The 27,938-nt window shown below is 38.0% G+C and overlaps 1 protein-coding gene across 3 annotated transcripts; it reads right to left on the reverse strand.

Annotated features, from left to right (window-relative positions):
• Positions 1 to 56: 56 nt before the first annotated feature.
• LOC145777181 (E3 ubiquitin-protein ligase DCST1-like) lies at positions 57 to 26,043 on the reverse strand. Of its 3 annotated transcripts, none has more exons than XM_082588499.1 (14): positions 25,428 to 26,043; positions 23,738 to 23,947; positions 19,104 to 19,243; positions 17,058 to 17,259; positions 15,327 to 15,470; positions 13,234 to 13,358; positions 12,206 to 12,360; positions 8,690 to 8,789; positions 7,656 to 7,751; positions 5,593 to 5,737; positions 5,066 to 5,167; positions 2,926 to 3,182; positions 2,098 to 2,256; positions 57 to 208 (listed from the first exon to the last, which is right to left on the reverse strand). In XM_082588499.1, exons 1-14 carry the CDS (start codon positions 25,582 to 25,584, stop codon positions 95 to 97), a joined length of 2,106 nt encoding a protein of 701 aa, XP_082444625.1. In that variant the 5' UTR covers positions 25,585 to 26,043; the 3' UTR covers positions 57 to 94. The 3 variants fall into 3 exon arrangements, with proteins under 3 accessions (XP_082444625.1, XP_082444624.1, XP_082444626.1); XM_082588498.1 differs by having other exon boundaries at positions 2,098 to 2,289; positions 25,428 to 26,041; XM_082588500.1 differs by lacking the exons at positions 19,104 to 19,243; positions 23,738 to 23,947 and having other exon boundaries at positions 2,098 to 2,289; positions 17,058 to 17,192; positions 25,428 to 26,039.
• Between the last annotated feature and the right edge of the window lie 1,895 nt (positions 26,044 to 27,938).

The following is a 27,938-nucleotide window of genomic DNA, read 5'->3' on the forward strand; positions in this document are numbered from 1 at the left end:
ATTCTCAGACTAAACGCAACCCCTGCACTTGTTCAAATTTTTGAACACTTGTCAAGTATTCGCACAAATATTTTATTTAGTCAAACCAAAATACTTAAAAATCATCTTCGGAATCCACTGACAAGGATTCATCCTTAATCTCTGTGCTTTCCAGTGCCTGTAGCTCGTCCTCAGTAGGTGCGTAGTTCTTACAAGCCCAACAGATACTCTTGAAGTTAAAAAATACGAGAATATATTCAAACAATGAAAACTATTAATACTACAAAAAGTGCTCAATGCTAAGCAAAAAAGCAAAGCAGAGCGAATTAAATCAAATATAGTTATTACTATCTGAATCCTTAACAGCCTGTTTCACCTACACGGATGATCAGAAGATTCTTATTCAAATAGAATCAAAATATATTCATATGACTGAACAAAACAAATCAACGCAAAAGCAAGAAAATTAACTTCTTTTCTTTAATACACCTGGTGAAGGTTTGCTATGCAGTACACAGCTTGATTAACCAAACTTATGTCAATAAAGTTCAGTGCATCTAAACGTTTCGATGCAAAATACAATTTCTAGGTGCTATCCATAACTTCACTTGCAGCAAATCTACTACACAACCGCAACGCTTTCAACAGGTCACGGTTGAGTTAATGTTCAACTCCGGATGGAATGCCCCTTCTTCGAGCAGTCAGTATTCAAGCTACTAGATGTGACTCTCAGAAAGAATGAAATCACGCAAAGAAAGTGAACTTATTTACTCCGAACAACGTTGCTGTGTTGAAAAAGGCTTGAAAATAGTTGTATTTTTTTCACGTATCCTCAGATAGATTGGAAGTTGCAAAAAAAGCAAATAGCTCATAAACGTTGTTTACTTGATATTGCAAAATAGCTTATAGTTGTTGTTATTGTTGGTTGTGCTTGTAATACAGGCCTACACATTTTTTCACGGCTAGTTAGGGAACGTTCAAATATTACGTAACGCCTTCGAGGGGGAGGGGGGGGGGTTTATGCAAAGCGTTACGTTAGCGTCACATCGGGGGTAAGGGGTTCAAGCAAAACGTTACGTAACGCTTTCGAGTACGGAATGGTAGTTTTTTGTGCTGAATTCGTAGTGAAAAAGCGTTACATGGGGGAAGGGGGATTGAAAAAAGCGTTACGTTGGCGTTACATGGGGGAGGGGGGGGTCAAAAAATCGGAAAAAAAGCGTTACGTAATATTTGAACGTTCCCTTAGCAAGTTGATGATAAAACTTTCTCTTGCAATTGTCTAACTCTAATGTCTATACATTACATAGGCTACTTGTTTTATGAAATGTGGTTTTGGGCAAACAAAGGTCTTCGTAGGAAATCATTAACTTTTTGTTCGAAGTCGGGGCTTTCTACAACCCAGCTCACTTAAAGAACAAACTATTAAAAGATTAAAACCCACTGAAAGCTGAATAAATACATTTGGTTGATGTTTTCATAGTTCATGTTTTGTAATTGCATTAAAGCCATAAAACATTTTACAAACTTTCACATGTACTGATGAGTTTTCAAAATGTTACTCGTATCCAAGTTTAATAAACTGGCATTATTTTGTCCTTTGTTTGTTCTGACGAGTTTAATCTTGCCCTAGGGAAACATGCATCAAGTAGATTACACGGTATAGCCTACTATGGTTAATGAAGTAAGATATTTGGTGACTTGAAAGAAGTAAGCAACAGAAAGTTATGACGAAATCTTTACGAACTGACAAAGGGTTTAGTGACATGAAAACTGTCCACAAAACGTCAAATATCAACATAAAGTATGATGAGTCCTTTTTTAATGTTAAGTTAATCCTTTAGCGCCCGGACTCATTTTAGCGATGCTCGCCATCAAGCTTAAATCTATTGATTACTTTTAAAATGCGTGTTGCTAGATGGGAACTATCCAGGTTGTTGCTTGTTGGGAATAAAAACTTGAAAATTTAAATGTGTTCATGTTCTAAGAAACTGGACTAGAAATAGAGCCCGGCAGAACTGCTTGGATTTTCAATCAAACTGCGGAAAAAACACTGGACGCGAAAGAATTCGTCAGAACAATGTAATAGAATGATGAAGTGACCGAAATGAAAACACTCACCCCGACCTCCGCCCAGCAAACATTGCAATAAACCATGTGGCACTTTGGATCGTCGCATTTGATAAATTTTTGCGAAGACTTTTCCTTTGCCTCACAAATAACACAGGTTGGAGTTCCGATTCTGACAAAGCGAAACAGAGGCTCGCACTTGGGGTAAACCTGCCGGGTTGCTTGCATGAACGAATACCGTTGCTAAAAATAGTCCAGTTCTTTTTTAAGTTTTTTCATAATTCAACAAATTATTGTCGTTGCAAAATTAAATAAAAAACTATAGTCGTTGACTGCGGTCTGTGGTCTGTTCCTCAGAGCCACACTCAAAGAAATAGAAAATGCTCAGTGGTACGTAGATCAGGCAGCAAAGTCCAAGGTTCTTGATTATTATCCATCAGTGACACATTATAAATTTTGAATTAATCGAGACATAAATTCAAACAGGGATAGGCTACACACCACCACGGCGAGATTCCTGGAAAGCAATTTACGAAAAACATTCCACCACAAAAACATTCCACTAGAATAGTGTGCCAGATAAATTTCATTTGCAATCAGCATCTTTAAATGGCCGTTGAAAACACACAAAAAATGTCATAACAAGACATTTAAACATTTGCAAGATTTATTGAGATGTATCATTAGTTTTTGGAACACAGTTTTTTAGTCATTTGCACACGACTGGGGAACTGTGTTCCGAAAGCTTGTGAAAAATCGCCATACCACAGCTAACTCGCAGTATTGGGCAGATAAAAAGAACGTTCAATCTACACTTATGAAATAATTAACAATCATGCTTTTAAAAGCAAAACTCTATTTATTTTAATCCTTACTCACTTGCAACCGGTGGTTTCGTGCTAATTTCTGAACTGTCATTCTCACATGCACAATGTGATTTTTTCTCCGCCGCATGAGGTCGCTATACAGAAAAATGATGCGTTTCTTTTCGCATCGTCGATACGCAAACGCAGCTATCACGTGACGTAAACGTAATGCGTATGCGTCAAACATGGTGAGAAACAGCAGCACAGCATACAACCCTCCAATCCAAATGTAAGTCTCTCGTTCAAGGGGATGCACTTTAGGAAGACAATCTATGATAGTTAGAGCTTTAATTTTTCAGTGATAAAAGTTGACACACAAAATCATTTAAGAAATTACGCAAAATTGTCACCAAAATCGTCCGCCCCGCTAGCTCAATGGTTACGCCCTGGCAATCAAGATCACGCGGCGCTGGTTCGACTCTCGGAGTGTGGCTTGAGTAAAGCATTTCAGGACTGCTCTCCATTCAGCCACACATAGTGGATGGAGTAATCAGGGATATCTAAAGAAGGGGATACGAAGGCTTTTATTACGTCTGACAATAGAAGGGCTTTTGTTTATCGTAAATAATCTGTGTTTATCGTAAAATGACAATTGGCACCGATAGCAGTTTAATAAATTTTGTTATGATAACTTGCATTGCGCTATTAGCATCAGGCCTGGATATTCACAGCATGCTCATGGTTGCTTGTTAATTCAACTACCCATATACTTGCTTTACATCTAGCCTACGGCGAAGGCTTTGTTCAAAAAAACAGCTTACTGGTAACTTTTCAACTGTCTTTGGAAGCAAGTATTCTTTAAATATGCTCTACGTAACATTTGCTAACTGTCTCCGGTAGCTCACTGTACCAGCTGCACTACAAAACTTTCTACGATTTTAAAAAGAACCACATGTTTAAAGCACTACAAACTACCGCCCTGGTAGTGTCACGAGAATAAGGCAATCGTTGCGAGCCTTCATATCCCCTTCTCTAGATATCCCTGGGAGTAATTCCCCGGCAACAACACTTCAAAAATCGGAAAAGTTCAGTCCGTCAATCTTGGTAACCGACCCTGCGTCAAAAGCCTCTACAGTACAAGTATGCAAAACTACCAGGAATAACCTATCAAGGTTTTGTCGGTCCGAGGATAAAGATTCAAAACCAAAACCAACCAAACAAACCAAAAAATGAAGAATCCGCCTGTGAAAGGTTTAGAGATGCTACCAACAGTTTGGCTTTGCTACAACCATCTATGAAAATGATTGACATGACTCGTACGAATATGATGTATATTTTAGATTTTCTAACGACATGCAGCCTAATCACTCCTATCCAGCATTGCTGAGTTTAAACAAAAAGTAATCATTTTCTTTCAAAATCGTGGATACATGTTCAATTGTTCATGCCCAGACAGAAAAGACGTTGAATCAATGTAAGAAACGATTTGCTGTCTGGGTAGAAATGGTCTTTCCATATAGTAATAGCTGCTGTCTGGAAACGTTAAAACAATGCAAAAATTGCAACTTTTGTAGGCCGAATATCACCTCTTTCATACACTTATCACAACAAAGCGATAAAAGCGCCACATCGTAAAATAGTGCTGAGCCATAGCATTCTAGTTAGTTTGTGTTCAAAATGAATACATTAGAGACTTTGTAAAATTTTCTTCTTTTTCATTATTCAAGATCTGTCCATACTCTTTACGGAGATCACTAACGTCATTACTTCACTGTTTATGATTAAATAAGAGTTGGTGAAAAAACAAACTTCTACCTTGCGTATCACCAAAGTGTCATAAAACATCAATTTCAAATGTTTTAAAATATTAAATTTGAGTTAGAAGACTCACAACTTAAAACGTTGATGGGTGTTAACACAGAAGTTAAGCAAAAGCGAAGTTAAACAACCAAGCATACAGCCCAAATACAACATCCGCCATTTTTGTATTGTAAAAACGTGGAATGGCCCGTTTCGGTGAGTCCGATTTGGTGAATCCGATCCCTTAATGGGGATTTTTTCAATTTTTTTTTAATTATCGGGTACCGTAGCCTAATTATCATAGCCGTTTTAGGGTTAGGGGTTAGAGGTTAGGAACTCACCGAAACGGACTTACCGAATAGTAGCAGACCCGTAAAAATGATGGCTGTCTGAGAAGCTAAACCACAACGTACCAAAATTTGAGCGAGAAGTGTTAAGGAGATGAACGTTGTCTTCGAATGGGAGAAATAGTTTCTTGAGAAGGGAAGCCACTGAACGGTTCCCAGTAATGCTGACTGCGTCAAAAGATAAATGTATATGCGTTTCAGTAATTGTTAGTGGCTTAGCAAGTGTCCAAACCATAAGTTACTACTTTTATCAAGCATAAATGCATTTTAAACATCAGCTGAAGTCATAGCAATGCAAAAATAAGAGTTTGCAAACAGGCTGCAAAAACGCATACCACCAAATGAACAACGCTTCACACAAATCCTTTTGAATTATTTCATTTAAAGTTGATTCCATTTGAGATTTCATATCAGATTTGCTAGATTCTTAAATAAAGTAAAAGTCAGACCTCACATAGAGAGGAATGAGAAAAAACAAGTATCTCTTTGAATGCATTTTCAGATAAAACAATAAGTTTTGGTTTTGTCTCGCGTTTATTTTTTTTCTCTCTAGCTGAGTCGCTAAAAATCAATTTATTTCATAATTTCTTCACCTTCGAGCTTGTGCCTTCCCACTATTGTGACGTCTACTCTGGCGTGACGTCGAATGAGATCGAGAACAAAAAATATTACGTAATCAAAAAAGAATATGACCAGAGTGAAGAATATTTCAGCGATCAACTTGATGACCCGAAACATCTGAAATATATGAAACAAGTAGTTAAAAAAAGTTACATAAAGTTACATATTACCTCAGGCAGGGTTGCCAGATGTTTTCAAAATTTCCAGCCCAAAAGCAATTTCAAACTAGCCCAAAATAGCCCAATATTGTTGCTTGTATAAACTATCCCAAAATTAGAAGAATTCGTTCACAAAATCAGTCCAAATTGACGAAACACAATCAATCATCAAAGATCTTATTTCTCACACTTAAAAAAACACCTAAACAGCAAGGCACAGTCCTAAATGTGCAATAATGCAAGATATATACAATAAGGATTTAAAATTAATTGTATCAAGAAACAACAAAAACGTTGCCCAAAAAAAACAATGATGAAGGGAACATTGAAACTATTTTTTCATTCTGTTTACTTCTGCCTAATTGCTTGCACCACTAAATGATTGTTCAACAGATTAGTTGCTGGAATATTATGTTGTTTGATGCTACCTTCGAGTCTTCGACCTTTGTATTAAATACTGTAAAAGTACACATAAATGCAACGATTTACACTCAAACTAACACATTAAATTGTTACACTTTGGAAATCACATCAGCAGTTCAAAAACAGTGTCTGCATTAGTTTCTAAATCACTAGTGTTAGCTTGGGAGTCGCTTTCAATGGTGTACATATCCGAGGTAAACAAACAATACATGGCTCGTGTCGGTTGAAATTTGTTGCAACAACACCACAACGAGCCATGTAACCCCAAATACCCCAATGCGTTCCACTGCTGCATTGCTGAAGGGCAATGGAAGCAGGGAGAGAACAAATTGTGCCACTCTGGTAGTAGACAGTAAGACAGAGCACTGGGAGCAGGTAATAATTAATAGATCAAACAAGCAGCCATACCATTCCTCCTTCACAGTGCCGGATTAACTATAGTAGCAGATGTAGCAGGTGCTACGGGCCCGCGCTTGGTGAGCAAAACATTTGTTTTTGCAAAAAAGCTGTCGAACATAGTTGGTAAGTAATTTTTGGCTTGCAAACTGGAATGGCATGGGAGAATATTATAGTTGTAGGATTAAATTACTTAGTCCCAACGTCTTATCCCTTCCTAATTATTGTAAACTTTAAAAACTGGTAATTTCCGCTGGAGGCAACTGCCTGTTCTGATCAACCTTCTATACAACATCTAACTACAGTATTTCACTTCGATTAAAGAAAACAACATTGACACCACGTTTCCTAACTGACAATTTGTTATGCATTTATCTATGTATGATGGTATACTAATTGTAGGCTACAGGAAAGAGATCATTTTCAAAATTGAAGTTGATTAAAAACTACGTAGCCTACCTGCGAAACACGATGGGGCAAGAGCGGCTACACTATAATCAAAAAGTATCAAATCTATGAAATATTCAATTACTTCCCAGTCATTATCTGTACATTCAATCAATCTGCTACAGGCCCGGCACTTGTTTAATCCGGCACTGCTCCTTTACGTGACGTTTTCGTCACTTTTCCGCTAAGGCGCTACGTAATCCAGTTTAACAGAAAAAAGTTCACCTAAAATTCACTCTGATTCATTCACTGTAAAGCGAAATTTATAGAATTTCATTGAAAACTGTTGTGATTTTTTGCTATTTTATGTTTAATATTGCTCCAAAAACAAACCCAAAAACCCGCAGTAAAAAACAAAAACAAGCCCAAAAACCCGCAACCCGCGACTACTCAACTTTTCCCGCAACTCTTCAACCAAACTAGCCCAATTCCGCGGGAAAACCGCGGACCTGGCAACCTTGACCTCAGGCCACACGCACCCAAAACTAAACCAAAAACGAAAAGGCGTTGCTGTTTTTGCTCCAAACATGAACTAACGATTGAAAATGAGGATACTCGGCAAAGATTACTGTCAATATAATCGCCCTGCACTTTTTCAGCCTACTGCTCACCACTGTTTTTGACTCTGCACTTGTCAACTGTATCGAAAGAACGCTGATGACACGTCGTTTCTCCATTTTCGTCAAGGGTAGAATACTTCGTTTTCCCTGAAAGCAGTTTTGTCAAACCGGTTCTTATTTTCAATCAAATTGGAAACAACTGTTGACTTAGCAATTACTATTTTTATTTCGCTATATGTAGTTTAACATCAGCCGACGTTATATCAACGTAAAAGTGACAGTTGATTGATTGAATCCTTATCCTCGGACTGGAAAAGCTTCGAGAGCTTAATCCTGGCTGTTTTACATGCTTGTAGCCTACAGGCTCTGATCCACTGACGCAGGCTCGGTCACCGAGATAGACAGAGTGGAGTTTCCGATTGTTGAAATGTTGTTACCAGGGAATTGGTCCATCCATTAGGTGCCGCTAAACAGAGAGCAGTCCTAAACGTGTGTTGCTCAAGCGCACACCTTGAGAGTCGAACCAGCGCCGCTTGATCTTGAAGCTTTTTCGTTCACGAAGCTACTAGGCTAAATAGCTTCTTCAGTGTAAACTTTACATTCAGCAATGTAGTTTTAGATACCAATCTCAAACAACTGAAATTCAACGATGTTGTACAATTACAGTATCTGTATTAGTATCAGGGCCTGATTAAGGCTCACGGGGGCCCGAGGCACAGCTAAGTTTAGGGGCTCCTATTAGCAATCGCTTTCGATGAAAAGCAGGAGTGCTCAACGGTTACTGCAAAATCGTTACACAATTTGACATCGTTACTCCAAATGGCAACTGTGCACACACAGGCGCAACAATTTTCACTACCTACGCCTACGGTAGGCTACTAATGTAAAAAAAAATTGGGGGCCCCCAAAACGAGGGGGCCTGAGGCCTGTGCCTCATAGTTAATCAGGCCCTGATTAGTATTATAAGGTACGTTTGTAATTCCTTGAACATCTCCCAGAGAGCTCAGCAGAAGGTAGGCTATGATGATAATCTCACATCGAACGGTGGGATACAACCGCTACATAATAGACTAAACACTTCCAACCTGCTTTTTTCTTTCGTTGTCCTTTCTTTTAAAGTAAGACGTCAAGTATATGTTATCAAACCTGAAGTCAGTCCGGTAGCTCGTGTTGTATGATTTAGCTCTTAAAAAAAATGTTTTCAAACTTAATGACATACTCGGCATATGTTTTCAGAAACTAAGCGAGTTAGCTTATGTATTTCTGAGCCGAGTCGTAATCGAAATTCTTGCTCAAAGGTAAGGCCATGGCCACCTGGAGATGCGGCCTGATTTGTCACATTTTGCAGATTTTGATTACAGCTACTGCTAGTGCTTCACTGACATTTTTTGAGATGTTTTTACTTTTTGCGGTTTCCTAAGGACATAAAACTTTTTTGTTGCCTTGGGGAAGCAGTAGCAAATGAGAAAAAGTAAGTTGAAAAACGCAAATTAAGACTGTTATTGAAAATTAACAGTCTGACTAAAATCTTCGAAATCAAATTTTCTTTGTTTTTCAACATGTGAGGATGTTAAAACCTATTGTGTCATCTGGGGAAAAGAATAAAGAAAGGGTAAAAATCTAATTTTTAGAAAAATTTATTTAAACGTTCGCCAAAGTTAGAAAAACCTGAAAATTTCTGCAAAATATGACAAATCAGGCCGTATCTTTAGGTGGCCATGGTAAGGCCTACAATAGGGTAGAGTGAAAAAATGTTTTTATAAAATTTTTATTAGCTTGGGGTTGGAAAACTTGCCAATTACTACTAAAACTAGTTGTGCAAAATTAGAATGTAATCTGACGAGAGCTTGATCTGCCACCAGCCATAAATTTACCATTGGGCCATTCCGTGTCAATTCACACAATCAAGAAATTCAACCTCTTCAATTTTTCTTAAATTTTATACACCTTTTCATTATCTTATGTGATGAACACCTGCAAAATTTGAGTGAAATTTATTGAGAAACACGAGAGTTATAAAGCATTTAGTTTGGGGGGGGAGTCTGCCAAGGGGCACAATTTTTTTATTTTTGGCCTTGTTTGAGGTCCTGTTACTGCTTCAGTAAATTAGGTAAGAACCCAATTTTTTTTACATGTGATAGTACTTCTGCCAAATATTGAAAAAACAACATCGTTCATATTGTCACTTTAAAAGGTCAAAGGTCATAGACATCCAAATGTGGCCGTTTCCAGCTTTCGGCTAAAATTTTCCAAAATTTAAAAACCTTGCCAAGACCCTATTTTTGATGGGTTTTGGCTGAAATTTAGTAGAAATGTTGTTTACAGGATTCTCTATGAACTGAAAAAATTTCATTACAAAATATTAAAGGGGTTGGGAGGTATTTAATGTGAAATTTGGGTCGAAATGACAAAAAGCAAAAAAGAGGTTCTTTTAATATCCCGGTTACCCATGACCCCAGTGAAAATTTACACTAAAAATTTCATACAGAATCCTGTAAACAACATTTCTACTAAATCTCAGCCAAAACCAATCAAAAATAGGGTCTTAGCAAGGTTTTAAAATTTTGGAAAATTTTAACCGAGAACTGGAAACCGCCACATTTGGATGTCTACGACCTTTGACCTTTTAAAGTGACAATATGAACGATGTTGTTTTTTCAATATTTGGCAGTAGTACTATCACCTGTAAAAAAATAGGGTTCTTACCTAATTTACTTAAGCAGTAACAGGACCTCAAACAAGGCCAAAAATAAAAAAAATTGTGCCCCTCGGCAGACCCCCCCAAACTAAATGCTTTATAACTCTCGTGTTTCTCAATAAATTTCACTCAAATTTTGCAGGTGTTCATCATATAAGATAGTGAAAAGGTGTGTAAAATTTATATATATATTATGTATAGTAATGGATGAGCAATTGAGCGATTGCGTGGCCAATGTCCATTTAGGCCAGTGGTTCTCAACGGGGGAGATACCGCCCCCCGGGGGGGGGGGGGGGCGTTTTGATTTTGCAGGGGGGTGGTATGATTACCTCGGTTTAAGGGGGGCGTTTTGATTATTAGGGAGCATTCTGGTTTAAACCATCTACCGCCCAGCGTAACGATTTCGTCAAAGAGCTCGTATCTTCGTGGTAGCATTTCCTACCTCATACCTGGTGGAAAAGGGATTCAGCTGTGTTGTTCTGCTACATAGCCTACCAAACAGCGAAACCCACTTAACATATCCAAAAGAGGTGATCTTCGAACGTTTCTCACTGGCTTTACACCGGATGTGAAGAAACTGGCACTTTCTTACCAAGTCCAAGGTTCCCATTGACTACCAGTAGGCCTATACTATTTTCATGCTCGCAAATATATATTTGCTTTTCATCAAATATGGTTACTAGTCTCTAAAATCCATACAACCTGTTTCACCCTAAAAGAGGGATCATCAATCATTTGAATAAGGATCTTCTGATGATCCCCCTTTTAGAGTAAAACAGGCTGTAAGGATTTTAGAGACTGGTAACTACTAACTAGTCTGCTGTATATTTGATGTAATTCACTCTGCTTGGCTTTTGCTTGGCATTGAGCACTTTTTGTAGTATTAGTAGTATTTTTTCGCTTTGCGTAATTAATCGTTTTTGTTGGGGGGCGATAAAATTTTGCCGGTTCATGAAGGGGGCGTTGGGTCAAAAAAGGTTGAGAAACACTGATTTAAGCAAATGCTCTGAAACAGCCATGCGTTAGAATCCAGAATCTGTATTATAATTGGTAAATAGCCTCCTAAATTGCATTTCAGATCATATATACAGACTACAGTAGAGTAGTACTTTCACCAGTTTAACTATAAGGCCTTCTTGCATAAATGAGTTTTAATGTAGTATACACAAAGTGGCATTACTTGATTTTTGTGTAGGCTACTGTACAATATCCACTGCGTTTTCAGTTTATTCTTGGAAATTTACTTCACAATCACATCCTTAAGTCCTAATTTAAAGTTTGTTTTAAGTGCCTTGTAGTGTTTTTGTTCATTTTTTAAATTTTCTAATAAAACCTGGACAAATATTATGCTCTGGGTTTTTTTATGGGTATTTTTGGGTTTTTTTAGGTGGGTTTTTTTAAAAAAAACCACCCGGGTTTTTTTGGGTCGGGTAAAATAACAACCCTGTTTAAAATGCACCAAATTAGTTCATGTTTTCAAAAAATTCTGACAGAGGTCCCCCAGACAGTCAGCACTTTGTCCCACTTTTACAACTCATCACCTGCCACTACACGTTAGTTCTATTAAGTGTTATAGCATTTATTATTATGGTTCTTACGGAAATACATTTTTAAAAATGTAACTTTCATGGCTCTCTTGTAAAAAAAGATTTCCGACCCCCCCCCCCTGTATTAGACTATACACCACCTCAGAGATTGTGAGTAATGTTGCACTTTTGAAAGCATATTTGCAAAGACAAAGTTTGGCAAATATTGTTTGCTCTCCCAATATGTTTTATTCTCCTACGGCTATGCATAGACCGAAGACTTTTATAAGATGCTTCAAAAACGTTACAGAATAAACACAATCCCAGAAGCAAGATGAAACAGCTGCATGAAATTAAACTATGTAAGGTATTTTTACCTTGACAAGACAAAGATGAATGAAATGGCAACAATTTTTTGAACAACTGCTACTAAAAAGTCGAAAACAATTTTTCTGCTGTTCAGTTGTGATTCGATCTGATCAGCTATTTCCGTGACGGTCAACACAACGGTAGTCTCCGTTACACGCGGAACCTGTAGAAAGAGTAGCGCAAATAAGTTGGAGGGTCAAATTTTGATGTATTTTTGTGAATGACTGTGGGATGGCATAGTGGACAAGGCATTGGCTTTCCAATAATGCAAACCTGGTTCGACACCCGGCTTAAGCACTTAAGCAGGTTAATGAAAAACACCGTTCACCTCTACCCAGAGTGAATATATTAAGTGAACGTAATTGCAGAACGAAACGCGGCCGAAAGAAACTAGCCACCTTACTCTTGTTTATGCCGATGATCTTATCATCTCATTCCTCAAAGCTCACTAACTGAAGGGACCACCAACCTCTATGAATAGCCGATGATTTTCAATAGTCGCTATAGATAAGGCATCGAATGCTTAGGTTAGTTAAAACCCTCGGCCTATTTACAAGTTGTAGAATTGCGTAGCTCAATTGGGTGATGGAAAGTGCCCTGCTATTTTGAATTTAGTTCTACCGCTGATATTTCAGTACAGTCTATAAGCGTTTCATGCTGTAGTGTGTAAGAGTACGGTATCTCTTTACTTTTTGAAATGTTTTACAATCTGTAGAATTGCTTACAAACAGTTACTTAGTCTTACAGTAATAAAAGTAAATAGAAATGTGTTCAATTAAACTTAGATAATGTGTCGTCCGATAATCTCATACGGTGTAATTGTACATAAACAGCAAAGTAGCCAGTAGTTAGATATGTTTTCAGCGGCAGCCTAACTGGTTCAACTTAAAACGTAAAATGAAATAATTTATCTATTCGGCTTTCCAGATCAGTATAAGAACAGAAGCAATATCATAAAAATAGCTCAAGATATTAGAATTATCCTGTAGGCATTAAAAATATTTTTAGCGGAATTAAGCAAAAAATAACAACCTACCTTCCACTTCAAGTTCACGTCAAATTCTCCCTTAAAACTATTCTGTATTTCTCCCATTTCGTTGTAATGAGAATTCACAACAGCATCGTCATACCGGGGAACCCCGCCACACCAGCTGTCAAACCCTGTTTCAAACACCAAATAGGGTAAATGTGTTTAAAACTCAACTCATGACCAAGATAAAAAAAATTCAAAGATTATTTCTGGTTAATATTTTGAACTTTTATTTCTAGTTTTATACTGAACAGATAATGTTGCAAAACTCCCTGGAGAAAGAATCCCTTTCCACAAGAGTGGAAATGGTAGTTCAAGCAATGTTGGTTTAATTCTCGATACAAGTCGTCACTCGGCAGATTGGGTAGAATGGCGGATGGGTAGTAGGGTGGATTGAAAAAACATTTTTATAAAATTGTTATCAGCTTGGGGTTGGAAAACTTGCCAATTACAACTAAAACTAATTGTGCAAAATTAGAATGTAATCTGACGAGAGCTTGATCTGCCAGCAGCCACTTGGGCCATTCCGTGTCAATTCACGCAATCAAGAAATTCAACCTCTTCAATTTTACACACATATTTTCACTATCCTATATGATGAACACCTGCAAAATTTGAGTGAAATTTATTGAGAAACATGAGAGTTATAAAGCATTTAGTTTGGGGGGGTTTGCCAAAGGGGCAGAATTTTTTTAACTTTTGGGCATGTTTGAAACCCTATTACTGCTTCAGTAAATTAAGTAAGAACCCAATTTTTTTTACAGGTGATAGTAGGCCTACTTCTGCCAAATATTGAAAAAACAACATCGTTCATATTGTCACTTTAAAAGGTCATAGACATCCAAATGTGGCGGTTTCCAGCTCTCGGTTAAAATTTCCAAAATTTAAAGACCTTGCCAAGACCCTATTTTTGATTGATTTTGGCTGACATTTAGTAGAAATGTTGTTTACAGGATTCTCTATGAAATATCAGTGTAAATTTTCACTGGGGTCATGGGTATTGGGTAACCGGGATATTAAAAGAACCTCTTTTTTGCTTTTTGTCATTTCGACCCGTGTTTCACATTAAATACCTTCCAACCCCATTAATATTTTGTAATAAAATTTTCTCAGTTCATAGAGAATCCTGTAAACAACATTTCTACTAAATGTCAGCCAAAACCAATCAAAAATAGGGTCTTGGCAAGGTTTTTAAATTTAGGAAAATTTTAGCCGAGAGCTAGAAACGGCCACATTTGAATGTTATTAACCTTTGACCTTTTAGAGTGACAATGTGAACGATGTTGTTTTTTCAATACTTGTCAGCAGTACTATCACCTGTAAAAAAATTGGGTTCTTACCTAATTTACTTAAGTAGTAGGCTAATTGATAGGACCTCAAACATGGCCAAAAATAAAAAAAATTCTGCCCCCTCAGCAGACCCCCCCAAACTAAATGCTTTATAACTCTCGTGTTTCTCAATAAATTTTACTCAAATTTTGCAAGTGTTCATCATATAAAATAGTGAAAAGGTGTGTAAAATTTAAGAAAAATTGAAGAGGTTGAATTTCTTGACTGTGTGAATTGATACGGAACGGCCCAATGGTAAATTTTCAAGTGGCTGGTGGCAGATCAAGCTCTCGTCAGATTACATTCTAATTTTGCACAATTAGTTTTAGTAGTAATTGGCAAGTTTTCCAACCCCAAGCTAATAAAAATTTTATAAAAACGTTTTTTCAATCCACCCTCATGGGTAGTTCAAAGACACCAATTCAATTACAATTGATAAGACTTGAATTTGTCAAATTCTGTAGCGTTAGTTCAAAACCCATTTTATCAAAGTATGCAGAATTGTGAGAATTAAGCTCCAGAAAAAGTTTTTTCAGCGCAAGCAGAATGATGTTTTAAAATTAGCTTATTACCTACGAGTATATTTGCAAGACTTTGTTTTGCGAATCAAAAGTGCCACAAAGGAGCTCTTTTTAAAGCTAAAACTTATTGCATTGTAAAAAGCATAAACAATGACATGATTTACTTAAATTTTATAACATAACATCTAATCTACTTGGTGTACACAACAATTATGTATTAAATCAATGCATATAAAGCGGTCTACGTACACCCAACGATATTACAAACAAAGGTTGCTTTCAGAGCCACGCACAGAATGCTGTTCAATATTGGTATGCCGATCGACTCCAAGCAATCCTTGTGTTTCTTTCTCATCATTCGCTTGCACTCGTCGATGCCGTATTGGAATAAATCTTAAAAGTATTGTCCTTTCAATACCGACACTTAGAAATTGTAACCTATGCAGTTTACTGAGTTTAATGGTAGGCTATATTTTAAATGCACTTGCACAACGCATTCTTAAACTTTAAAACAAAAACGCGTAGTCTTGCAAAACATCATCAGGCTTAAATGTTTGTTGTATTCTTGCAGTGGGCTATGTAAACTGCAGATAGCTGTAAAAATCACATTTATTGAATATTGTATCAGTTGGACATTACACCTAAGCAGAGGTGGGCACCCGCTACTTTTAAAGTAGCGCGCTACCCGTTACCGTTACTTGGGAAAAAGTAGCGCGCGCTACCGCTACCCGCTACCGCTACTCGGGCCAAAGTAGCGCGCTACCGCTACTTTTTCCGCTACTTTTGTCTAAAATGATACTAGGAAACACTCAAGTCCCTATATGGACGCAAAAATGACCTTGAAAACGAATGTTATCATTCGTTTACGCTGTCATTTTGACATCGTTATAGAAAAACATTCTAAGGGAAATTTATTGTTACGCATCTTTCAAAAACACGAGCATTTTAAAATGAGAGTCACTAAGTCCTGCCCGCTTTTGCTTAAGCACATCTCTTCCAACAGAGAAAAGTCTCTCTATCGCAGCACTGGAAGGAATGGGGGTGTTGTATTTAATGAACAGATGTTTTAACTCGGTATTCGAAAAGCTCAAGGACTTGCTCTTGTCCGAAAAAAAGGCGTCCACAATTGTTGCTTTCTTCTGCACCGACGTTTCGCGGGATGGCGCAAACACTCCAAAAAATAGCCTACATCCTCGGAGTCATGACTGGTGTTGGTGTCATTCTTCTCGGTATCAACCTGGCTTGATGTCTCCCGCAACAGTCGAATTACATCTGTCTTGACTTTTTCTCGCAGTGCGTCAGCATCATCCGTGGAAACGTAGTGCGGAAATTGTCGCCACGGCATCTTGAAGAAGGGATGAAGACATGATGCCATAACGCATTTCATGTTGTTGAAGCACTTGTTGAATCGTTTCTTCACCCCTTCAAGGACTTTCACTTTCAACTCCTCACAGGTCACAAGATCAATGATCTCGGTTAACTTCTTCCCGCAAATTGTGATGGTTGGAAGCAAGACTCCGTAGCCTAATATGCCTTGGACTCGCCCTGTAGAATGTCTAAAGCCTGGCAGATAGGCTTCATCACACGGAGATATTCGCCGAAGAAGTTGACGTCAGCTAGAAAAGACCGAAACTTTGCAATCAAGCCGATTAGGCTATATAGCTGCTTAACCACGCCAGTATTTCAAAAAAACAAGCATTTTTTTTAAAATTTAAATTAAAAAGTAGCGGTAGCGGGAGTGCGACTGAAAAAAAGTAGCGCCTCTCTCGCTACCGCAACTTTGGAATAAAAATAGCGCCGCTACTGCAGCCGCTACTCCAACTAAAAAAGTAGCGCCGCTACCGCTACTTTTACCAAAAAAGTAGCGCCGCTACAACAGTAGCGCGCTACTGCCCACCTCTGCACCTAAGCTACTGTTAGTTAATAATCTTGATGAATACCCAAACTTATCAGTAGGCTATTCAAGACAAAAATTCTTACTTGTGCATCGTTTCACAGCATCAGCACGTAATTTTCTGGATGGATTGCGTGGCTCTTCCAACGAGGTATCCCTGACGTTTCGTCGACGCTTCTTCTTTTCAAGATTAGACAATTCCTCAGGCTCTTTCCACAAATCTGCTTTCAATTTATCCATGTTCGCTGCCATTACTTTTTCACTGTCATTAAGCATCTCTGCACCATTCTATGCAAAAATATTCAACAAATTTTTTTTAGAAGAAGAAAATTTGACACAACAGTGTTTGGTGTTCAAAGCACTTCAAGATTGAGAGTTTGATGTACAGTAAAATTCGTCTAAATCGTCATTGTTTAATTTGTTAGCTCGCCTTATTAGTCACATTTTTGTCGGTCCCGGCAGAATTCATTAAATTTTTGACCTGTTTGTAGAATTTGTCAGTTTGCCTAATTTGTCACCTTTTTCTAATCGCCTAAGACAGGGATTTTCAATCTTTTTTTCCACCGTGACCCCTTCAGAGCAATCAACATAGCATTGCGACCTCCCATGAAAGTATTCAACAAAAACATATTTGCAAAATTTAACCAAATTTGATTCATGCCAACATCCAATAATGTTTAGTTTAGCTGTTCCAATGTAAACTTCTGAAGCCAAAAACATCTTTTGCAATGTTATTACTGCTTTTAATACATTTCCTCAGATTGTTATTTCCATTTTGCAGCACGCTTGGTTAGATATTACAATTATATAGAAGAAAAAATAATGAGAATTTTCTGAGTTTAATGAGTTGAATTCATTGCAATCCTTTATGGATTTATTCAAATCAGTTTCAGTGAGATGGTCGGTGTTGCATATTTTTAACTATTAAGCTTGTCAATGCGAACACCTGTTGCTGAAAGTACTTTCAAACAAAACAGCCGACACTAAAATTTTTCAATCCCATTGGAAAAGATACTGAGAAATCATTTTTTGCACAGGACTCTAAATAATCTTGCTTTTTTGCCATAGTGTGGTTACACCGGTTAACTTTAGTCTGCACAAAGCAATGTACAAGAACTTGGTGAAAAATGTCGAATGCTTTCCTATTGTTAAAGCCTTGCAACGTCTGAAAGTTTGAACAATAGAATAATCTTAGGTTGAGGAATGGTCGATAGAGAAAAAACACGGTTTTTAATCTTTACTGGCAAAAAATAATTGAAAACAATAGGCTTACACCGAATTTTCAGGCGCCTTGCGACCCTCCAAAAAACGGCTCGCGACTCCCAGGTTGGAAACCGCTGCCCTAAGGTGACAAATTAGGTGAACTCTACTGTATTCAACATCTTTGACATCAACTTTTGCACACTAAATCATATTGAACTTTGAAAATATTGTGTTTCTCGGCAGTCGAGTGTTCAAGAATTGACAGCGATAGACACGTGTTTCACCCATGAGGCTGGCCTTTTTTTTTTTTTGAGCAACATTCAGAGTTCAAGATGGTTACCACTACACCTTGCAAGTTTACAATTTTTCATATAAAATGGATTTATTACCTGACTCATCATTAATGTGTCCACTCCGAGAGCCGTCCACACACCCAAACACTCAGCAGGCACACCATACTTACACGGAAGATACCTACCATGGAGGCGAGGGACTTACTGTGACCAAAGGGACCCACCACGGTAGATGGTAATCTGTGGGTATATACAATGATGGTTATATCTTAAAATATCCATCTTAAAATCTGATCGGTGCATAAAAAAAGAGCCAGCCTCATGGGTGAAACACGTGCTTAACTGCTTATCGCTGTCAATTCTTGCTACACTCGACTGCCAAAAAACACATATTTTGGGAAATTTTTTGATGGCTAGTGTAGAGGTTAGCAACACCGGTATGGTTAGCAAAACACAATTTTCGCTGTTCTAGCTGTTCTATAGTAAGTAGTCAGGTAGTGCTGACACCAGGAATATCGCTCCTTCTCAAGTTCTCAACTTTACAAAAATTGGTAATGAAAAAGTACAGTAACACTTTGAAAAGACGCGGATAAAGAATTTTGCAATATCCATTTTTTTGTAAGGTGGGAAACTCACCACAATTTGCATCAAGCCATCCGAAACAGGGGAATGCAACATAGTGATTAAAAGTCCCATCTGTTCACTTTGCATCTTTGCGACACACACCATACTGCGTATAGATTCACTTGCATGCATCAATATGTTAGCAACAGGGCCTAACAAGTAATAGGATCTGTGTTTCAAATGTGTTCGGGTACACACTAGGCCTGGTTGGTTTTGGATCTTTATCCTCGGACTGACAAAGCCTTGATAGGTTATTCCCGGTAGTTTCGCATAGGCCTACTTGTAGAGGATTTGACGCAGGGCCGGTTATGGAGATTAACAGAGTGAAGTTTCCGATTGTTGAAGTGTTATTGCGGGAGAATTATTCATCTATTAGGTGCCGCTGAATGGAGAGCAGTCCTGAAATGCGTTGCTCAAGCGCACATCCTGGGACTCGAACCAGTGCCGCTTGATCTTGAAGCTTCTCCGTTCACGAAGTAACTCGCTAACCAACTGTGCTGTTGGGGTGGTTACATTATACATATTACATTTAGCACAAGAAGTTTATCTTTTCAGCCTCGATGTTGTATAGTGCTACAGGTATAAAGATTACATCAAGACATGAAGGAGTCATAAAGTACCGTTTGATCAATGATCTTTAAGATTTTAATAAGCAAGTGGAACGCTTTCAATCCAATTGAAAAGAGATTGAGTCAAAATTTTTATTTAGATTAAAAAAACCTTTCATGCTTAATCCCTTGTAGCAGTATTGAACTACTGACCCAGAATTGACAAAGTTAAGCTTCAACTTGATAAAGAGTTGTTGCCTGAAAATTATTCCATCCAGGAAGTGCAGCAGAATGGGGAATTATGCTTGAGATGTGCTGCTTAAGGGCACACTAGGGTGTTGCAGGCGCCCCGACCCTCTCGGATTTTGCTTACCTTTTTTGTGGTACTGTGTTTAGCTCAGTAGATCACAAATATGAAGTTTCATAAATTTTCATCGACGTTTACCTCCACCGCCGAGGCCATTTTGAGGCCCACTTTTTGAAATTTTTCATGTATTTTGCCACCAGAGGGCAGTGTATAAGTTTTGCAATATTGGGGTACATTTAAAAGATGCTCTATGATGTTCTGAATTGTTTTAAAAAAGAATTGGAGAAATGGGATAAGTATATCCTAAAATATTCAAGTTTTGTCACTAATTTTTTGCACAATACTGCCCCTAGTGGCAAAAAGTAAAGTTAAAATATCTTGAAAACTACTCATCATATTGTTATGGAACTTGCATGGACCCCCCCATTTTCATGGGTAAGGACTTTGATTTCAGCAATATTTTTGCAAAATATTACCACTAGAGGGCGGTAGTTCTAATTTTGAACTATTTTCCTGTGAAAAGGCGATATTGTTGCATTTCTTGAGCTGTGCTTCTGAAGAATACAATTTCATGGTTTATGCACAACAAAATTTATTCAATTGTAAAGAAACTGCATGCATGCATGTACTATATCAATAAATCCAAACAGGCAATGTGAGTCTTAGTTAACACAATTTCCGCAAAGGCAGTTGTGCATCTTCATTGTGTTGATAAATGACGTTTTCTAAGATTTGGTATCTTTCTTCGATTCTCCTCCACCACTTGAATATAGTTTTGCAGATTTTTTTCTTGTTTTGCTACATGAAGAAAGTCGGATACCACTTTTACCCCTCTCTCTGCTGAATCATTACAGACTTTGAGTGCACTTATGATACCATTAGCAGAAGCATAGCCATCATCTATTTCCCACTTTTTTGGGTGTTTGACAAGAAAAGTTGTTGAAATGTGCAACTGCAAAAGTTCAAATAACATTTTGCTACTGGCATTTGCATAGGAGCACAATGACAGTGAGTTACCATTAACAATGTCTGGCAGCTCTGGCTTACCGTATCCATTACCAAACCTGTTTGTAACCTGGCCATGGAAACTTGCATTTAAATGCAGCAGAGTTCCAGCCAAAGCTTCCTTTTTATCAATAGTGACTTGTTTGTCCCATAGAACTAAGGGGATCAGCTCCCCAGTTACATACCATGTGTGCCTACCTAAAGCTTTTAAAGCAGCAAGACTGATAATTTTGTCTACTGCAGCATAGCTTTTGATGTCACTTACCAGTTGCAAATCTTCTCGGGGTGCTGATGCAGCAATTGGACAGTTGAACCACCATCCATTAAATACAAAACTGCAAAGGTCAACAAATCACTCTATGTTTTGTATTTGTGACTTGGAAATGATTCCTTGCGGTAGAAAGTCTTGCAGCATTACTATCTCATAGCAATAGAGCTGCTTTCCCATCCACCTTGCTCGATGGACAGCAGAGAGAAATGCATGCAGCAGAGAAATGGCCTTAAAAAAAAGAAAAATTTAAAACAACAACACCCAAAAACTTTTTTCAAGCCATCTCTCTGCTGCATGCATTTTTTTTCAAATAAAGCTAGACAAACCACTTCTCTGCCTAGCATGCAGAAAACATATTGGAGAAGTTATACTTTCTCATGTGTGGGAAGCCCTGTAAGTCGAAACGTCAAGATCTCCAGGCATTGAACTATTCGAAAGATTCCGGAACAAAGGATTCAATGCAACCCCACATGCTGCAGCTGTACTGCACACCAAAAATCCTCAAAAGAGTTGGGAGAATTTGTAACAACTCAAAGCAGAAAAGTGTAAGCACATAAAGTTTGAGAGAGATATGCAAAATTATCAGAGGGGTGATTACAAAGAACTTTTAGACCTGATGACGGTGTAGATTGGAATCAACAGTGGACAGTACAACTTCATGAAATGTGGTACAGTCCATCGAGCAAGGTGGATGGGAAAGCAGCTCTATTGCTATAAGATAGTTATGCTGTAAGACTTTCTACCGCAAGGAATCATTTTCAAGTCACAAATACAAAAATTAGAGTGATTTGTTGACCTTTGTGCTTTTGTATTAATTTAATGGATGGTGGTTCAACTGTCCAATTGCTGCATCAGCACCCTGAGAAGATTTGCAACTGGTAAGTAATATCAAAAGCTATGATGCAGTAGACAAAATTATCAGTATTGCTGCTTTAAAAGCTTTAGGTAGGCACACATGGTATGTAACTGGGGAGCTGATCCCATTAGCTCTATGGGACGAACATTCGAACAAGTCACTATTGATGAAAAGGAAGCTTTGGCTAGAACTCTGCTGCATTTAAATGCAAGTTTCCATGGCCAGGTTACAAACAGGTTTGGTAATGGATACGGTAAGCCAGAGCTGCCAGACATTGTTAATGATAACTCATTGTCATTGTGCTCCTATGCAAATGCCAGCAGCAAAATGTTTTTTGAACTTTTGCACATTTCAACAACTTTTCATGTCAAACACCCGAAAGAGTGGGAAATAGATGATGGCAATGCTTCTGCTAATGGTATCATAAGTGCACTCAGAGTCTGTAATGACACAGCAGAGAGGGTAAAACTGGTATCCGACTTTCTTCATGTAGCAAAACAAGAAAAAAATCCGCAAAACTATATTCAAGCAGTGGAGGAGGATTGAAGAAAGATACCAAATCTTAGAAAACGTCGTTTATCAACACAAAACTGCCTTTGCGGACATTGTGTTAACTAAGACTCACATTGCCTATTTGGATTTATTGATATAGTACAGGTATGCATGCAGTTTCTTTACAATTGAATAAATTTTGTTGTGCATAAGCCATGAAATTGTATTCTTCAGAAGCACAGCTCAAGAAATGCAACAATATTGCCTTTTCACAGGAAAATAGTTCAAAATTAGAACTACCGCCCTCTAGTGGTAATATTTTGCAAAAATATTGCTGAAATCAAATTCCTTACCCATGAAAATGGGGGGGTGCATGCAAGTTCCATAACAATATGATGAGTAGTTTTCAAGATATTTTAATTTTCTTTTCACCACTAGGGGCAGTAATGTGCAAAAAATGAGTGACAAAACTTGAATATTTTAGGATATACTTATCCCATTTCTCCAATTTTTTTTTTTAAACAATTCAGAACATCATAGGGCATCCTTTAAATATACCCCAATATTGCAAAACTTATACACTGCCCTCTAGTGGCAAAATACATGAAAAATTTCAAAAAGTGGGCCTCAAAATGGCCTCGGCGGTGGAGGTAAACGTCGATGAAAATTTATGAAACTTCATATTTGTGGTCTACTGATCTAAACACAGTACCACAAAAAAGGTAAGCATGGTGAAACCAAGATTTAAATTTCATGGGGCGCCTGCAACACCCTAGGGCACACCCCATAAGTTAAACTAGCTAGCCTACATCTACAATTACTCTCTCCACATCTTCTGAAACAAACAAAAAAGAATCTGAATTTCTTTGTTTATCTAGGTAGACAAGTAGTTTATAACTTTGAAGAACTAGCTAACGGATGAAAAAATGAAGTCATATAAAAATATATGGCACTTCAAACAAATTGGAAGATCATTTTTTGTCAAATGTAGAAGTAATTGTAATTATTACAATTCTATTGCAGACAATAGTTGTCTATAGCGAACAAACAAAAAACCACAAAGTAAGCAAACCAGGCAGTGCAATCATTTGGTGATTGACATACGATAAAGAAAAGAGCCTGGTAATAATGTTTGAAGTTAATGTTAATTAAACATGACAGAACTACCTGCTAATATCCAAGCTGTTACCATTGCTTTCAAGACGCCTTTTCCAGTTGTACCAACCATGGTAGGGACACATAAAGCTGCTATGCATCGACATTGCACAGAAAAAGTGCACCCAAGTGAAGTAAAAAGCATTACACTCCAAAAAACTATGTTTTCGATAAGTTTTTCACTTTCAAGGAAAGCACCACCAAAAGTCATTTTGTAGTAACCTGCAAAATAACATTTGGAAGATGATATCAAAGCTTCTGGATATGAAAGCATATTAGTAAAATAGAATAACAATCATTTTATTTTGTGTCCATTGCACCACAGCTTAGACCTAGATCACAGTCCAATGTACGGTAATTTCACAAGCAACACAAAAATGGCTTGAAGCAAAGGTAGCCACAGTAGGCTTTCATGCAGTATCAAACAAATATCCGTTCAAGCTTCATTCAAACATCATCACCACATGCTTTGACATGCAGCTGATTGTGTTCTATATTAGCCTCAGGGCTAAGCATAGGCCTAATAGTAGGCCTAAACCAATAGGCCTACAGCCCTACATGTACAGTTGTAGCCTATACTTCAGAGCCAAAAGGAAATGCCAGAGGTAGACTATTTAGGAGCAATGTGAATTGGAACACCTAGTAAATCTAACTAAAATAAAGAAAGTTTTAATTTCAAAAACTAAACTGTCTCCATCTTCAGTGGCAGTAGCCTACATGAAATTCACAATTTAGCTTTTGATCTACTTTGAGTCATTGCGTTTTAAACGTGTAAACAGGACTGCTAACGAACTATGGATTGCTCAATCAAAAATAAGGTGGACAACTGGAGGGTCATAGTGTTATGACAAATTTGGTACAACTACTGCTTGAAGACTACCACAATATGTATAGTTGTAATGTATACCCAGGCCAGGCATAGCAAATGTGAATTGTCTACGTGTGTATTACCAAAATAAATTAACTGATTAAATTTTTATCAAGCTTCTTTGAGAGCTTAATCTTGGCAGTTTTGCATAATGCATAGCCTACTTGTAAGGGCTTTGAACCACTGCCACAGGCCTGGTTACTGAGATTGACAGTGTAAAGTTTCTGATTGTTAAAGTGTTGTCGCTAAAGAATTGTTCCATCCATTAGATACGGTACCACTGAGTGGAGAGCAGTCCTTAGAATGCGCTGCTCACGAGCACACCCCAAGAGTCGAACCAGCATTGCTTGATCTCGGAGCTTCTTAGTTCACAAAGTCATGCACCAACCAACTGCATGGAAATTTGTGATATTATGTTTGGTACTATTTCAGTTATAATAATGCAGCGGTAGGCTTCACGCTACAGTGGCAATGGGAGGTAGCCTCACAATGCAGAGCTGTGAGGTTCTGCCAATGTTCTAGTACCCGTAATCTCATGCAAAAAGTAGCATTTCCTTTGATGAGAATGAATTTACATCAAAACAAATACTTTTTGCAGTTCTGCCAATTTTTTTGAATTTTGCTGCAACCTTCCAGCTGTCTATATCATAAAAAATTAGCAGTGAGTCGAATCAATATTTCACTGTCCCTATAATGAACAATAGACAAACACTGTGAATCGGTCATGAATAGATAGACCTAGAGTACGATAAACTAGCCTATACTTTTAATATTGCAATATCACTTCGATAAATGTTGCAACAAAAATAAAACTATAAAGCAAACATGTTTTACCATATCCCATCAATGTTCCAAATATTGCTCCAACGGGCCATTTAACAAATAGATATTCTGTTGAGCTGCTTTTCATGAACTTCGAAAAGAGAGATTGCTTCTTTTTTGACTTTGGCCCTTCTGGAACATTGGTCTGTGGTTGTTTCTCAGAAGACATTTCGATGAAAAAAAGATAACTGTTCTTTCACGTCATAGCACCAATTCTAGGAAAATCTATAAAACCCTGCCTTACTGCTATGGACTATTGAAAACTACCGCAACACCCTCTTAGGTAGGCTACACAGCAAGCAGTATGCGCACTCAGTCGAGAGTTACAGTTGCAGACAGCCAAACAAGTCAAGCAAAGTTGCCAGATTCAAAATAATTCTGTAGCCAAACTTTAACCAAAAAATAGCCAAACACTGTAGCCTAAATAAGAGCCAAATTTTAAAACGTGTATCACAAGGATTTTCCCCCCGACTTCTGTGGTAGCGATCGCAGCCTACAGTCGCAACATAACTTTTTTCTTAATTGAATGAGAGCGATATGCGCTACAGTTGTTTCGGTCATATTTCTGCAAGAGATCAACTAAAGCTATGCGCGGTTCACACTGAGCTTGTCCAGCATTGAGCATAAGTTACACCAGAGGCGTGCAACATACGGCCCGCGGGCCAGAGCACGGCCCGCGGTACCCATTTACGTGGCCCGCACATTCTTCATCAAGTAGCCTATTATTTTTAAATACTTTTCACTGTTAGATCGGAAGATGTTGTTATTTGTAACGTCATGATTAGCATTATTGACTTTTAGCATTATTACATCATTAGCATTATTGTTGCGTCATTAGTAAGCGTTCTAGAAAACCGCCTTGTTCTTCTGGAAATGATTCAGTAACATAAATCTTACTTTATGGGTGCAGTGTGGTGAATATATTAATATTTATTCTACAAAAAGCTTAGCATAGTAAAAATGTCTAAAAGTAAGAAAAGGAAGGTTGATTATGAAAGGCGGAAGTTCAACAATGAGTGGTGTATAAATTACTTCGTTATTCAACACAATCAAGATGTTGTTTGCCTGATTTGTCAAAACACTATAGCAGTAATGAAAGAGTACAATATCAAGCGACACTACTGTGCAAAACACTCTGCTAATTATGATAGCATTGTGGGTCAATTACGGGTTGACAAAATGCAGCAGTTGAAAAAGTCTTTGAGCAAACAGCAAGAGGTATTTCACGGTTACAAGAAAGACATTGAGCTTGTTACAAAACTGATCTTCAAGATATCTGAAACTCAATGTGTAACTTGATTGTGTGTACTTTTCCATTAAATAAATTGTTCATATAAATTCATGTGTTATTCGATAGACTGGCCCTCAGCATCATTATAATTGTACGTTGTGGCCCATTGCGATAAACAGTTGCACGCCCCTGAGTTACACCGTGTGGGCGTGTTTTTATGTCTGGCGTATAGTCTGAGCGTAAAATGCGAAAATATAGGGCCGCCTGGAATAAATTGCGACCTTAACAAATTTGGTATCGTTGGAAAGCTTAATTCCTCTAGTTTAGGATTATCACTCTCCTCCAACCAGGGACCCTTGGCAAAACAAGTTGTGGCCGTTTTTTAAGCAACACCTTGCGCCGCTAGTGGCGCAGCCAATCTAGCTATGTTTTCAGCAGAAACAGCAAGCCGTGTAAAATTCTGGCAGTCGAAGTTGCTCCGCGGTGACCACTGACCAGCTTATTAGCCATGTAGTGGTATCCATCTTGAACTCTGAGCGTTGCGCAAAAAGAAAAAAAAAATAACCATGAGGTTTGTAAGTAACTAGGCAGTACTGAGTAGGTTTGGGACAGCAAAGATTCTTGATCTACCACTCTGCACTGGCTGCAGTACTAGCCTAAATATCACAGAACTGAGTACCGTACCAGGCAAGCCTACCGTAGTTTAATTTGCTTTGGGAACTGTTTGCAAGGACATCATTATCGGTACCGTAAGTTATGTCAGGTTATTCATTTAATTTGGTTTGCAACAGAAGTCAAAACGTTAGATAGGGTACCGGGCAGCAGGCGATACACATTACACAGGTGCACTAGGCCTATAACAGTGTACAGTACGGTATGCTGGGCTATGATGAAAGTTAAAGGAGACAGGTCTAAATGTTTTTTACATGCAGCATGTCTTATCATCTCTAGCTTATGTTAAATTTTTGAATTTACTGTTGTTCTTTTAGTTGAGTTCTCTTTCATTTACCGTATCATCTTGGATTTTAAATGGCATTGCATGCAGGTGTGAAGTATTTGTACCAATGAATGCAGTATGGTAGTAGTAGTAGTAGGCCACTGTTACCAGTGCACTGGTGCACAAACTGACAAAGGAAGGGTGTTTATTGAGACCTGGTAGCTTCTAGTGATATCCATGCAACAATACGTTTTCTGGTAATTGCACACACTATCAGTTAAATAAGGAGGCCAGCCTACCAGTAGGAGCTATGGTTCTTGTTACTTCTGAGACCACCTGTAAAGGCTATAACATA

The sequence above is a fragment of the Aplidium turbinatum genome, chromosome 9, assembly GCF_918807975.1.
Source record: "Aplidium turbinatum chromosome 9, kaAplTurb1.1, whole genome shotgun sequence".
Classification (NCBI taxonomy): Eukaryota; Metazoa; Chordata; class Ascidiacea; order Aplousobranchia; family Polyclinidae; genus Aplidium; species Aplidium turbinatum.